The sequence below is a fragment of the Buteo buteo genome, chromosome 12 (genome assembly GCF_964188355.1).
Source record: "Buteo buteo chromosome 12, bButBut1.hap1.1, whole genome shotgun sequence".
NCBI classification, from domain to species: Eukaryota; Metazoa; Chordata; class Aves; order Accipitriformes; family Accipitridae; genus Buteo; species Buteo buteo.
In genome coordinates this window covers 24,980,309-24,995,032 of record NC_134182.1, presented here as the reverse complement: position 1 = coordinate 24,995,032, position 14,724 = coordinate 24,980,309, and the positions used below count along the sequence as shown (strand labels likewise).

Here is a 14,724-nt window from a genome sequence, read left to right as displayed (position 1 = left end):
TTTCTTTTCCGTGCACAACCATGACTACAAAAGCAGTAGCAAAGTCAGTTACCACCAGGTCCACGTTTCAAGTCAGAGTCCTCACTAGACCTCACTTACACTGGCAAAAGCTATTGCTTGTAGACTTTAACCCCTCTAAACACTGTAGGTCTAGCAAACCCTTAGTTCTGTGGTTTGCAACAATTTAACACATTGTATCCTGACCTGGATATGGGAATTTCAAATTATTGGATTCATTTGGATCAATGTACTAAGATGCTGTTGGAAAGAAAACTAGAAAGGGAAAGAACAGTTGAAGATGAATTGGTCTTCCAAAAAACATTTGTGAATTATTAACAAACAAATGAATATGAGCACCAAGGTTTTTAAGCACGGTCACCATTGCCCATAAATTCCTTTTAAATATAGTGATTTCTTTCTCCCCCTTTCTTCATGCACTCACAGTTTCATACACACAGACTATAATAAAACAAATATCAGAGTTTCAGAAGAGCATGATACTGTTTAAGGCAAATCTGTCTGGGATATGGGGGATGAGACAACACTCTCTGAAGAAACTCTTAAGAATAGATGACTACCAAGATATGGTGAAGCCCTACACAGCACACTGCACACAACCTTAAGTGGTGTTTTAAAACTCTTTTCTACTAAGTATCTTATTCTCAACACTAACATCAGCTCTTGTTTTAAAAGGTTGTTGGATCACTGTAAGACCGAGTCACTGGCTGCTAAAGGAAAGAAAGATATGTCAAAAAATCAGCATGTAAGAGCAGTTGATATAGCGACGTGACCTACTATAGTTCAGGGCCCACCCTGCAAACAAGACAACAACATTCTGTCCCAGGATATGCAATGTTAGCAATCGTTGCATCCGTGAGGATTCACTCAGCAGTCAGATATTTCAGATACAACGCAATCTCTCCTTCTCAGGTATGGCATCTCAGAGGCAATGTATCTCAAAAGGAATCACAGTTCTTTGCCCTAAATTCAAACCATCAGATGCATGATTTATTCCTGATTTCAGAGTGCTCACACCCCCACCTCACATGAACTTATGAATATTTAGAGTGTTATAAAATATTGCTCAAAAATCAAACTGAAAAGTTAACAAAATTCAATTCCATGAAATGCATGTTCAGGTCTAAAAAAGGTCTTCTGTTTGAACTTCTAATAGCCTGATTGTAATTCCAGCTAACTCTTATTTAGAAAAAGACTTCTCAGTTTCCTTCTTCTAGCATATATATGGATATTTATTTTTCCCCAATTTATTATTTTACATATGGACACACTGATAATTGTACTGTAAAGACTGAAAGTCATCTTAGTCTAAAAACCTTTGAAAATGCATTCTAGAGATGCATAGCTTGTTGAAATACTTTTAGTTTTCAATCTTCTAATTCACAGATTAAAAAAAACTGCCAGAGAATATTAATAGATACTTGATAAGAATTATGTCATTATTTCAACTTGGCTTAGGCTGGTGTCCATTTTTTGAAAATTTGTAGCGTGGCTACACAAAGCTAGCTACATACCTTTACCATCATTATTTTCTTGACGCTGAGGCTAGATCGTATCAGGAGAACTGTTTCACAGTACCTTTATAATTAAGCACTCCTCAGCCGTCCTCTTGGTGTGGATTGCTACTGCTGGTTAATCTTCAGGGGTGGGGATCTGGGGAGGCAAATTTATGAAGGAGAAAACTAGGTTACTTATCAGTAACTGGAATTCTCTGAATATATTGCCTCCACAGATCCACACTAACCCTCCCTCCTTTTGTTAGAATTAACTCATGATTCACAATAGCTGGATAAAAATGAAGGGACTGGGCACTGTGATGCTAGAAAACCCTGTTTAAAAAAATATTCTCATGAGTCCGTTGAGGCAAATTACCCGCTTGGATACTTGCTCTAAACAATTTTAGGATTCACATACAACACATGACTTCATGAAAATGGATTTGTAGCAGTGATATCTCAAAGGTGCAATTATTGGAAAATGATCCAGCTTCCACAAACCTTCTAGCAGCACACTGGGTTTTTTTTGTTTGTTTTTTTTTTTTCCCCACAAGTCAAGTGAAGTTCTTATCTGCTTCTATTGCATTAGATATTTTGTAAACATTACTAAACTCAGTATACTGTTGTAATATTCAGAGATCCCCGCCAAAGACTTTTATTCTAGTGAGAAGAGAGATAATATTTATTTGGCATGACATTACTAAACCCAGTATATTTTTGTAATATTCGGAGATCCCTGCCAAAGACTTTTATTTTAGTGAGAAGAGAGATAATATTTATTTGGCAGGAGCAGTTCATCATAATTCCACCCTCTTCAGGGAGCACTTCCACTATCTTCCACATGTGTACTTAGAGTTAATATTTCTATTCTACTTAGAATATGTACTTTTTTCTGATCTAAGCCTTAAATTTTTAAGAAACATGCTTCATCCCCAATTTTCCATGGCTGTATTTCACTAACTTTCACATCACTGCAGAATGATAGTACAATATCCTTTTTCTGCCAGGTCTGTGAAATTATTCAAAAATCCAAGATACGCACTCCTTGCACTAAGGGAAATTACCTGGACTGTCTTTGTTTTTGTAATTTTTTGTTCTGTGGAATTTGTTGCTAAATCAAGGTAACAATGGGAGATAATTGTTACTAAAATAGAAAAGTGTTACCTAATTTATATTTTACTTTACTATTTCCAGGAATTTTGCATTGTCTGAAGCGTATGTTTTGCGTGATTAGTGTGTGTGATTATTTGTCCCACTTTAGTTTGATATAAAAATAAAATATGTTTATTTAAATGGACAAAATTAACACTGACAGAGTTTTGAAGTGTTCGGTACACATCCTGAGTATGGATTATTTACAGGAATAAAGGAATGAAATAATAAAATTTTGGCTAGGAAGAGTGAAAGGTTATGATAACTCATCCCAAACTCTAACTACTGAATGATTAACACACAGAAAAGGAGTTGAGATGTGTTCTCCCATTGTAGTCCCTGCAAAGTTTTTCTGAAAGCTTTTTCCCATCATCACTTCATATACTTTTTCAGAGCCTTAACTGCCCACAGACAGCCCATAGATGCACCTATCTAACTTTTCTCAAACCTTTCAATCCTGCCTTTGAACATCTACGCAACTAAACTAAGTCCCACACTGCCAAATCCAAATTCCACATCGGAATTCCACTCCACTTCATCAGCTATAAAGGGAGATGGTGTGACTCACCAGAATATTGTAGTCCATGCTGCAGATGTCTGCTAGTATAGAATGAATGATAGTGTCTCCTTTTTAACTCCATGACAGAATACATTTTCTTCTCATTTAAGGAAAAGGTACCAACACTCCAGAAATATTTCTGTATCTATATAGAATGTGTTTGGGGGAAAGGGGTGGTTTTATTTCTAGAGAACTATGCAAACACATAATATACTAAGCTTTCTAATATTTGAATAGTGATTTCATGGTTTGCTTTGACAGACAGAAGAGACCGCAACATGAAGTAGATGATGATGCACTATGATGTGCAGGGAAAACAACTCATCTCAGCCTTCTACAACTGTGTCTCTCCATAAGCAGTCTGGAATTAGTGAAATTGCATGACAGTTGCATCTTGCAATTGCAAAGGTAAGCCTTCTAAATGAAGCAAACAATTTTTAAAATTGGCAGCAATGCTCTAATTTTATTCAATTTTAGTAAAATTTGAAAGGTTAAAATATATTAAAGCCATACATGCTTGCAGTTATACCCTCAACAGTACTTCACATTTAATTCCTTTGGGCTAAAATGCAGTAGTCTAAGTTGCAGGAGAGATTTTAAAGGCTTTTTTTTTTTTTCATGAATACAATACAGGGAACAGACAAGGCCAGATAAAACACTGACCCTCACTGCAGGCACTCACTGAAGAATGATTTAGTGTCCAGCAGCAACTATTAGTTTTTAAATCCTATGTTACTGCAATCAGCAGGCATTATTCAATGTGCCTGTTAAGTCTTCTTTGGAGCAACAGGAGTCCTGCCTCACAAATAGCCGATCACTGGTCTTATTTCATTCCCCTAATGTACTCCTCCTCCTAAAGACTTTAATCCACTCCAGTTCTCCCTATGAAAGCAAAGGCCTAGACACGCCAAACACAATAGCAATTTCTGCACCCTACAAGTAATAATTTTTTGCTTATTTACTTTTTTTTTTTTTTTTTTTTGTTGTTCTTGTATCAACTTTTTTTTTTTTTTTTTGGTAGTGCATTTCATATTTTTCCTGCTGTTTTAGTTTTATTCTTGGTACTTCGCAGCAGTTTTTCTATATCCTGGATTTTACTTTTTTCCTTTTATCCTGATGTAGTGCTTCTTTGGCTTCTATATGCTCCCATTCAATATGGTCATTCTTTCTCCCTCATCATTTGTGGTTCCATCTCTACTCACCGGAACTTTACCCCCATACCTATCTGTGCTCACTCTTTGTTCAGTGGTACTTTTTGCCTCTCTTCTCTTACAGCTGTGGTCTGATTCTGCTTTTTTTAAAAAAATTATTTTACTTTAAAGCATGTTATGTTTTCACCAAGTGGTGTTACAGCATGTTTTTGCATTCACTGCAAAAACAGGAAGAAGGATAAAGGACAAAGTAAACTAATTCTATTAAAATCATATTCTAGAAATATTATGACTTGCTTCTTTCTTCCTTCTCAATCTGTAGTTGGCTTGACTCAAGTAGGATAAACTTGAAACTGAATTACAATAAAGCACCAAACAAGTTTCATGATATTGTACTTAGATAATGATTTCAAATAAACCTGTTGTACTGATTTCTGGCTACAGGAATGTAAACAAAGGTAATAATGAGGAACAATTTACAGCTTTACTCTATGTTCTTCCACTTTGTCATTTTGCTTTTATTTTGGCTGAAATCGGTTGAAGTATCACAAATCTTCAGCAGAGCTATCTAAAGAAATTAGCAAAAAAGGAAACTTTATTAGAAAGAGATTAGTAGAATTAGGATATGACGACTTCAAATATAATGGGGGCCTCCTTTACTCAGGCACTTTAAATCTGACTCAGTTGAGCAGCTTAGACCAGCAAGAAACAAGTGGGTGCAGTATAGAGACAGCGACGTTCCCAAAAGTCCATACGAGTCTACATGAGCTAAAGATAATACACATCCTCACATTCTTAGAGAGCCAAAATGCAACTAAACTGGTTTGGACATGAAAGTACATAGGATCTCAAAATGCAGAGAACTAGCGCAAGACATTTTCAGCATATTTGACCTAAAACTCCTTTCTTCTCAGTGCTCACACTCATTTGTCCAGAGCCTTGCAAGTGAGAGACATTACCTGACAGAAAATTCTATTTCTGTCATTTTGACTGATAACCACTGAGTGATGAAGACTTCCAAGCTGTTATTTTTCTTCACTTTTTTAGAAAATAAAGGTTTCCCCTCTCTGAATGACTGAGGAGATTTTTAAGCAATCTACCATTCAAGTTATTTAACTGAAAAAAAGATGACAGACAAATGATACTATTAAGTTTGCTCCAGGCAGTTTGCTACTGCAAAATCAAAATAGTTTCAAGCAAATCTGGCAAGAGAAAAATTCCCTTGAATAGGTTCTTAAGCACTATTTAATCAGAAACACTCCAAGCAAGAACACAGACTTCCTGGGATGTGGTATGTGTACACGAGCAATCTGGTAATCTAGGACAAAAGAAATGATCCTTTGGAGCGATGGGTCTCCTGTGCACCAAAGTGGAGGGAAGGACTGCATGCACAGGTATAGATGATGAAATTTGCCGAGTATGTCCATCTTCTTGTTTGTATCAAAACTCCCCAATCAATTTAACACCAATAAAAAAAAAAGAAGGAAAATCAAATTACAGTGTTAAAAGCAGAACTTAACATTTCTAATTTTGTCCTTAGGAAGAACTAAGTAAGGCATGTATGCGATAGCTTGGATGCAATCTATGGAAAGTTGCCCTTGCCACGAATACAACTTGTAATCAAAGGTATTATTTCTGTATTACCATAATGATATTATTGCTTGCCATGTATTTACTTGTTATTAAGATGTCCTGTCCTTTATGTTATTGAAATAAAAAAAATGCACATTTCCCCCAAAAAGAAGTTAAAGAAGCCAGGACAAACACTTTTCTTGTTCCTTAAGCAAAACACCAATCCAATCCTAAAACTCTTTAGTTTGTATCAATAAAGTTTTATTTTGACCATTTCTACTGGAGACCCCTAAAATAGTCATATTGGCTTAGAACGTGGCTGAGAACAGATGGGCCGAAATCAAAAGAAGAGGAACAGAGTAATAGCTTAGTTGGGAAAACCTCAGAGGCTACAAGGAAGCTGCAGAACTACATAAAGAGATTTTAAACCCACTCCTAGGGCTGGGCTTGCAGCCAGACTGATGCATCCTGCAGCTGAGACTAGTACTCCACAGGTGTCCTTTGTTGGGCAATTCCAACAACCACCCTGACTTTGCTTTGTATTTCATCTTGTAAACATCAAATTCTTAAGGAAGCACATACAGAAAATACATTTTTGCTTCTTCACTGATACACACCAAGTTCTCACAAGGCACAATGATTTTCCGTGGGGAAGAAATAGATGTTAAAGCCTCCATAAATCCTAACTAAAGTATTATATATATAAAAAATATAAATATAAGAATATGTTATAGAAATAAAATTATATAGAGATATGTTTGTATATATACAAACACTCCCCCAGGCATGTAATTTTCAAACATTTATCCTCAAAACCTAAGTTTTGAGGAAAAAAAGCTAAGTTGAAAATAGGCTGTTTAGCAATAGGAGTTTTTGAAGTGCACAAACCTAGATGCTCTTAAACTTTTAACATACACAGAGGAAAATGAAATGTGGAAGTCTTATCAAACTTCTCAAAGTCTGAATGAGCATTAAATCCCAAATTATAATCTTTTCTACTTAGCTGTTAATTTTTACCTGAAGTCAGACATTTTATGTTTTCCTCCAAACACATTTTAAGCAAGCAAACAAGCAATGTCAGAAATCAGGAACCTATCCTTTAAAGATGAACAATTATAAAGCACAAGCAGACTAATACAACATATAATCAACTGTATGAATGGAAAAACCAGCATACTAGCATTTTCATATACAGCTTGATATAAAAGGTAGAAGCCACTGTATTTTTGCATACTCACTAGTTTTGCACTGACAAATGCGGCAACCATTTTGGTCCAGTTTGAAGCTATAGATACAGTCTTTTTCAGTCAAAGTGCAGTTCACCAAAATCTCACAGGTCGGTGGACCTATTGTGATGTATGTTGGTTCTGAAGGTAAGAAAAAATAAATTTGAGATTACTTGAGTATTTTAATTATGTTCACAAAAAGACATACACAATGCAACAGTAAAGAGAATAATTTTTAATTAATTTTGCTTCTGATTAATGAATACTCTCGGTACTTCTGAAACAATTCAAGAAAGAGACTTTGTTTTGAAGTGATGTACACTCATCACAAATGGTATAAAGCTGGATAAAATTTTTGAAATATTGAAACAGGAAAAAAATACTGCATTTTTTTTGTTCACTATGAAATCAGCTTTCCTACATATGCAGTTTAAAACTGAAAGTAAAATATTTATTTTGCCCACTTTTCTCCAAAAGTTTTTCACCAAAACTTTGTGGAGATTTTTTACTATAGAAACTAAACAGAGCTTTCTCCAAATCTCAGCTGACTGATACTACCAAGCTGCAAATCAAACCATATCACTCAGTAGATCAAATCTTTCTCTGTGTGAATAAGATCACTTCTACTGAAATTTAAAGCATAAGACACTCTGAATACTAAAAGGGAATGTAAGATACACTGTGTGTGAAAGATCTCTGGCAACCATTTAACAAATCTATTCATTGAAAAAATCACTTCTTACAGTATACTTTGCAGTACCAGATTATGCTTTTTGAAGTTGAGGATATTATTGCCAATTATTAGGTATTTATGAACAGTATAATACTTACTTTTGGACACCATCTAAGTATGTTGGAGTAAGAAATTTGTTTTAATATGTATGGTAGCCAGAAATATTAATGTGTTTTAGTATACAAAGTTGTTAGAATACAATAATATCCAAAGACTTAGGAAAATAACAAGGAACCTCAACACTACCATCATAAAACAGGATAGAGAAGGAATGAAACACCTAACTTTTCCTGAATGACTTTTTGTTCTGTGAGATTCATATAGTGTCTTGTGTTTTTCATAGAACTCAAGCACTTAAGAACTAATGAATTTATAATCATGAGCATTATTAACATTATACTAAGCATTCAGGAAACACAAGTTGCATGACTTTTAAATAACTGTGAGCTTTTGTTCCACTGTTTCAATCGTTTGAGTTTATCCTGTTCCTCTATCTCAAGAAATGAAGACTTAAAGAAAATTACACTTTAAAAAGATTCAATACATGTATCGATAAATTGTGAAAATATGGAGAAACATTATACTAAAAGCATCAGGGCAATAAACCATAATATGTTTTATAGAGTATGCACATTTTCGTAGACTGGAGGTGGCCACATCTTGCCATCTCTCATCCTCAAACCGAATACATTGAAAGGCAGATTTTGCCATCCTTACTTAACGGCAGCTAGTCTTTACTCTCAGACTGAGGGTAAAATACTACTCAACATTAAGTTGTTAGAAGTATACACTGTTAACCAAAATACAAATTCCTGTGCCTATTGGCTCCATGGCCAGCAGGCAGCTTTTGCACCCATGCCTTCAGTCAAGTGAAAATTATCCTATTATGAGAATGAGCTTCTCTGCATTCATTGTCTTTCACAATTTTCAGCTTTCATAGCTTCTCCCCAGCCCTACTCTTCCCTTCACAACAGTTTATACAGCAGATGAACATTTTTAATCCTTTTAAAATTAGGTCAGCTAAGTACAGAGTTTGGAGGGAAAAACTGCATGAAAGATGCTACAGTGAAGTTAGATGACTTCAAACTTATCCCAGAGGTCACAGTTCAGATTCCTCACTTTGCTGGAAGTTTCAAATTAACATTCAAATTCTGTTGCTTGTGTAATTTTTGTAGGAAAAGTAGCTATACGCTTTATATGTATATAAACCAGCACCAACAGCTTTGTTCAAACACAAGCTGGAAATTTGTATAATGGCATCTGTGTCTCTGTAGACCCCTCAAATCTCTTCTAATTTAAATTAAAACTTTTCCAGATATTTTTCTAAGAGTTTAATACAGATTACTAGGTTAGAGGTCAAACGAGGAATTCTATAAATTTCTGTGAATTCTTCATTTCAAAGCTGAGTTTGCACAGGTAGTATGGAGGAGTAGCCATAATGAGCAACGTATTTTTGAATCCATGGATTCCCAAACTAGACTTCTTTTAATCTCAGTGAACTCTTCATATTTGTTTCCAAGTTCATTCAGTAAACTGACTAAATCATATTCATGTATAATATTTAACATTTGCAATTTCAACAAACCATTAGTTTAGGAATCCAGAACATATTGATATATACCAATAACATCATATATTCCAGAAACTCCATTAATTAATCGCATCTGTTTAGGACTCAGAGCATATGAACTAGTTTTGCAAACAAACTGATTTGTAGCATCTGGTGCCTATTCTGAAAACCTCCTTTCCTACCTCACTGCATTCTCTAACCAAAATACCCTAAACATGCAAAAGGCCAAAATACAAGAGTTACCCTGAAGCTACATTCAGTTTACTGGTCAGCCAGCCCAAACCCTACTCTGTCATTTTGTCAAGTGACAAAAAAGCCACAGCAACGCTTACGCTCACTGGTAGTTAAAACCACTACAAATCATGAATCATTAATGCTACCCAAAGTAAAGTTCACACACAGTAACAGGAGAACTGAAGGAAACTGTAGCTTTACCATCTGACTGCAGAACAGTTAGGTAAAATACGTAGTTAACCCACAAAAACTTACTGAAAGCTGAGATGCAGGTTAGTGTTCATTGATCCACTTGGGTGTAAACTAAACCTAGAGAAAAACAGGATTGTGTTTCACCCCCCCATCACTGAAGTTCACCCCTCAAGATAACTTCTTTTTAATTGCAGGTATAATTTAATATCTAGAAAAAAAATCCATGGATATTTGTTATATATTTTTTGTGGTGAATTTTCAAATCTACACTTCTCTGTTTTGATGCTCTTGTGTCTTGGACACACTGACACAATTTTTTGCCCCCTTGATACATCCAGTAATGTGGTATTTCTTACAAGGGACAAAATTAAACTGTCATTATATTAATTTGAAAGGTTTTTATTACTCCTCTAGTCATTGTGTTTTATTAGTTTGTTACCTCCCACTTTTGTGTCTGGTCTCAGCATCCTCAGTGTTTCCAGACAAGTTTACAAATCTGTTTTTTCTCCCTCCTGTCCCTGAAGGTAAGCCCTGAGATACAGTAATTTTATATGCATGCCTGCTTCTCAATGAGCTGCAAGTAGAGAACAAAAGAAATAATTTCATTCCCTACCCCCACATGTGCAAAAATGTAGCTGGGGAGGCAGGAGCAGGGAATTCAGCCCTTTTCACTTCGCTAGACAAGACTCAACAAATAAAGCCAGCTCTGCTCTGCCAGGCTTCTGGCTATTTGAACAGGCAAGCAGTAGCTAAGCGTGAAAAAGCATGTACCACCGCATGATCTGAGCTAGGCTTTTCACTGCTGCTCTTGGTAGAAACTGCAGAAGAAAGATCCAGTGCACAAACGCACAGACAATGGGTGGGAAAAACGGGTGCTGTTTCTGTCTGTGTGCTTTACCAAAAACAAAACTATACCGTAGAAAGAGAGAAGAAGAAAGTATAAAGAAGGGGATTGAAGAGAGTCTGGAAGAAAACAATGCATTTTTTAATAAAGCACAGATTTTGCTGATGTCAAATGCTTATATATAAGGTTAAATGCAGACTTCTATTAGAACATCATGCTTCCATATACTCTCTCTGAGCCTGATACTTTCTATGCCGAATTTTAGTGCAGAGGATTATTAATTTGCCTGCTGTGAGGCTAATAAAAATTTTGGAATTAATTTTTACACTGCCACTTGCTTAAAACAATTTCAAAAAGTTTGAAATCTACAGTGGATATTTCAAGTCACTGGTGGCCCGTCAGTCTGACTGGTCCACTGAAAAATACTACTGTATGTGATCAAAACCCTGAATCTTGTTCATCCCAGCTTGAAATCAAACTGTACATCTGTGGGGAAAGACAGACAGACAGTGACATCCAAGTAATACCTGGAGCTGGCTTTGTCATTACCGAGCCTACATTGGCAATACCAACACAAAACTAGATTTCACGACAATAACAACAACAAAAAGAAAAAGAAGTTGTCAAGGTGTAATAAGACCATATTTTCAATGGTATTTTTCTACCCAGGATACTTTTGTAATATGAACAAAACCAATCCCCAGGCCCCTCTGTTCTGCTATTTTCTGATTTTTGAGACCTCTCACTTCTCCTATGAGTAATATGACACAGCTTGCATTACAAAGAGCAGACATTTTCTTCTGTTAAAAAATACTGTATATATACCCCCCCCACAAGAACACAAGATGGTTGATCTGGTCTAGTACCATGCCCTGTATACAGATCTTGTTATACTTGGATGAGTATTGAGGTCTTAAGATAGAAGTATTCAGAAATGGAGAGGTACTGATGCATCCATGTTTCAGTGAGACCAGGGGAAAAAGTTTCTTAGGATTAGAATTTTATTATACACACAGTTTGATCAATTAAAGTTATCAAAAAGAAGAGAAAGCAAGCTAAAATTCAGCATTGATTGCTGAAGCCCTGGAAAACAAAACAAATCAAACAAAAAAATCAGAGACAATTTATTGCAATCATGTTGACTTCTACTGTTTATCTGAACGTTAAAAATGAACTGTTCACTGAAGATTTTGCTTTTCCTTCTAACTTTGGAGATTTCATTTACATAATTCTTTAGTTAATTTTAAAGAGAACTAAAAAAAAAAAATCCTCCCTAAGGCTGGTACCAGAATGAAAAGTTATACTCATCTTCCTATCACATCCTTAGTTGTTCAAAATCTGAACTCAGGCCTCTGAATTTATTTCAGAAAACAAACAGGGATTCCCCTTAACTGTACTACTGCAAAGCTGCATGTATTACGAGAGCACCAAGCATTCAGTTTTAGTTTGTGTGAAGGACAAGAGGGACCCGTAGTAGCAGGACCAGAGCCTACAGGTGTAGGGAAGGGATGCTTCTCCTCCATTTAGCACTTGGGAGCCCACAGCTGGAGTAGTGTCCAGCTTTGGGCTCCTCCGTAGAAGAGACGCTGACACACTTGACTGAGTACAGCACAGGGCCACTATGCTGGTCAGGGGGTGGAGCAGGTGGCATACGAGGAAGGCTGAGAGGCCAGGGCTTGTTCAGCCTGGAGAAGGAGGGTGAGAGCGGCATCCTGCTGCTGTCCACCACTACCTAACTGGACGGTACAAGGACGACAAGGCCTGGCTCATCTTGGAGGTGCTCCAGGCTAGGATGAGAAGCAATGAACACAAGCGTAAACATGGGAAATTACAACTTGATGAAAGTTCTTTTGTTCTTTCTTTTAAACCATGTAGGGGGGGGTCAAACTATGCCAAGAGTCCTTGAGAGGTTGTGGGATCTCCATCCTTCAAAACACTCAAAACTTAATTGGGACAAGCCCTGAGATCCTGCTGTCACTGGACCTGTTTATCTCCAGTGGTCCTTTCCAACTTGCACAACTCCATGCATTTCACTGTCACATAAACTCAGGACATGTCCTGTGAAAACAGCAATATCCTTGATGGATCCTAATCAGGGAACTGAAATCTGAAAGATAAACATTTCAATTTCTGATGATTTCTGTATGCTTTTGCCAAGTACTGATGACCTTCCTTCCGCAATAAAAGTACACATTTGCCTAACAACATCTCTCTGAAATCTACTTAATGACTTCAAGAGTAGCTTTTTATTCAAAAAGCAAAATTTCTTCCAGGCAGTTAAAACAGTAATTCTCTCTGAAGCATTATTTAGTGACAACCACAACCACCTTTCATCAGTCTCATTTTTTGTCCTCCTTTAAATTAATACATTACCATGCTTCACCACTTGGCAAGGTATTTTTATTATTATTAATACTACATGAAAAACACTTAAAACAAGCTCTTTGTTTCATCTGGAATGCAGTATTTTAACTCAAAACAGGTTTTGTTTCACACTTTCAGTAATACCATGCGAGGGAAATACCTACTCCAGGCTTTTACAAAATTGGTTTTAAATAGGGAAGTAACTATATCATTTTAAGTTTTTAATTCTGCACATTGTTAAATACAAATTAATTTCAATGTAAATAGAGAACTTCTATTGCTGCTTCTAATTGACTCTTAGAAATCTGGACCATCACGTATCTTAGCCCAAAAGTATTAGAAATCTAAGGGGACAGGTATTTTACACTACTCAATAATTCCAGTTTTTAATTCCACTTGTAAATGTTGCCCTGTCAATACAAAAGGGAAAGAAGCTATCCCTGTTATAATAAAATCACTGCATTTTTCCTTGCCATAAAAGTATGGCAAAAGCATGCATCGAAAACCTGGGTTCAGTTACTTTGATTCTGACTTCTCTTCTTCATCGGTGCTCCCAGTGCAACTCTACTATTATTCTACGTGCATATGCTTGAAAGCCAGTGAGTCCCACCAATGTTTGGTATAAAGTGTCCCAAACATATCACAGTATCATTTGTAAATGCCATAATAACAAACTACAACACAGTGTGGGTTGACAGCAGTTCATGTATATATATATATTCAACAGAAACTGGTAAACAGAGGACATTTTGGACCCCAAAGCTGTGTTTTATGTATGTATGCATGCATGCATGTTTTTCTTGCCTTGCTGGATTTTTTATATATAAATTCATCTGTATTCATATAAAACCAGCATTTCCAGCCAACTTCACACTAACAAAGAGGTTTCAATCTGCATCATAGAAACACATTTCTTCATCGAAACTATACAATTTTAAGCTCTACAGATATATCACTACATAGAGGTTGAAAATTATCTTTTGAGATCCTTCTTTGAATACCCAAACCACCATGGATTTCATCAATTCCATTGTTAAGACTGCAAACTACTGCACAAGCACCTATCTTTTACAAGGAATTTAGCAGCACAGGCTGTAAAAATTCATTGCCAAGTGAACAATTTTTACACTAATAGACATTAAAAAGAAGTATGTCCCTGGAACCCACCAAAATACTATTTGTATTTTATATTTATTCAGTATTTGTATACTGACTATTAATGGCATGCTTAAAAGCAGTTTCAGATGTTTGTTTTCATAGTTACTATATAACACAAATACAGTATATTCTGATCAAGTTATTTTGAGGAATTTTGGGGAATATTGCTCATGCAACTGGAAGATAAAGTTGCTAGTGATTTCTTCCCATGTATAAGAAAAACATTTGAAAAAAATTGCAAAAAAAGGCATGCAAAAAAGCATTTGTACTTTCGAAAGGCTAAATTACAATCAAGATAATTTCAACATACAAGTTCATACCAACAGTAACACATGAACTTTTCAAACACACCAAACTAACTGTTATACAGCACAATGAAGGCACCAGGCCTAAAAATAATCCTAAACTTAAATGTGAAGACTGTGTAGGCATAACTGTAGAATGAGAAGTGGGAT

The 14,724-nt window shown here is 35.9% G+C and overlaps 1 protein-coding gene across 1 annotated transcript in view; it reads right to left on the bottom strand.

Annotated features, from left to right (window-relative positions):
* The window catches only part of CRIM1 (cysteine rich transmembrane BMP regulator 1), a 203,928-nt gene that overhangs the window by 40,666 nt on the left and 148,538 nt on the right, over window positions 1-14,724 (bottom strand). The window contains exon 8 of the mRNA XM_075043079.1: window positions 7,187-7,315. Coding sequence (XP_074899180.1) covers window positions 7,187-7,315 — 129 coding nt within the window. The remainder of the gene's footprint in view (window positions 1-7,186; window positions 7,316-14,724) is intronic.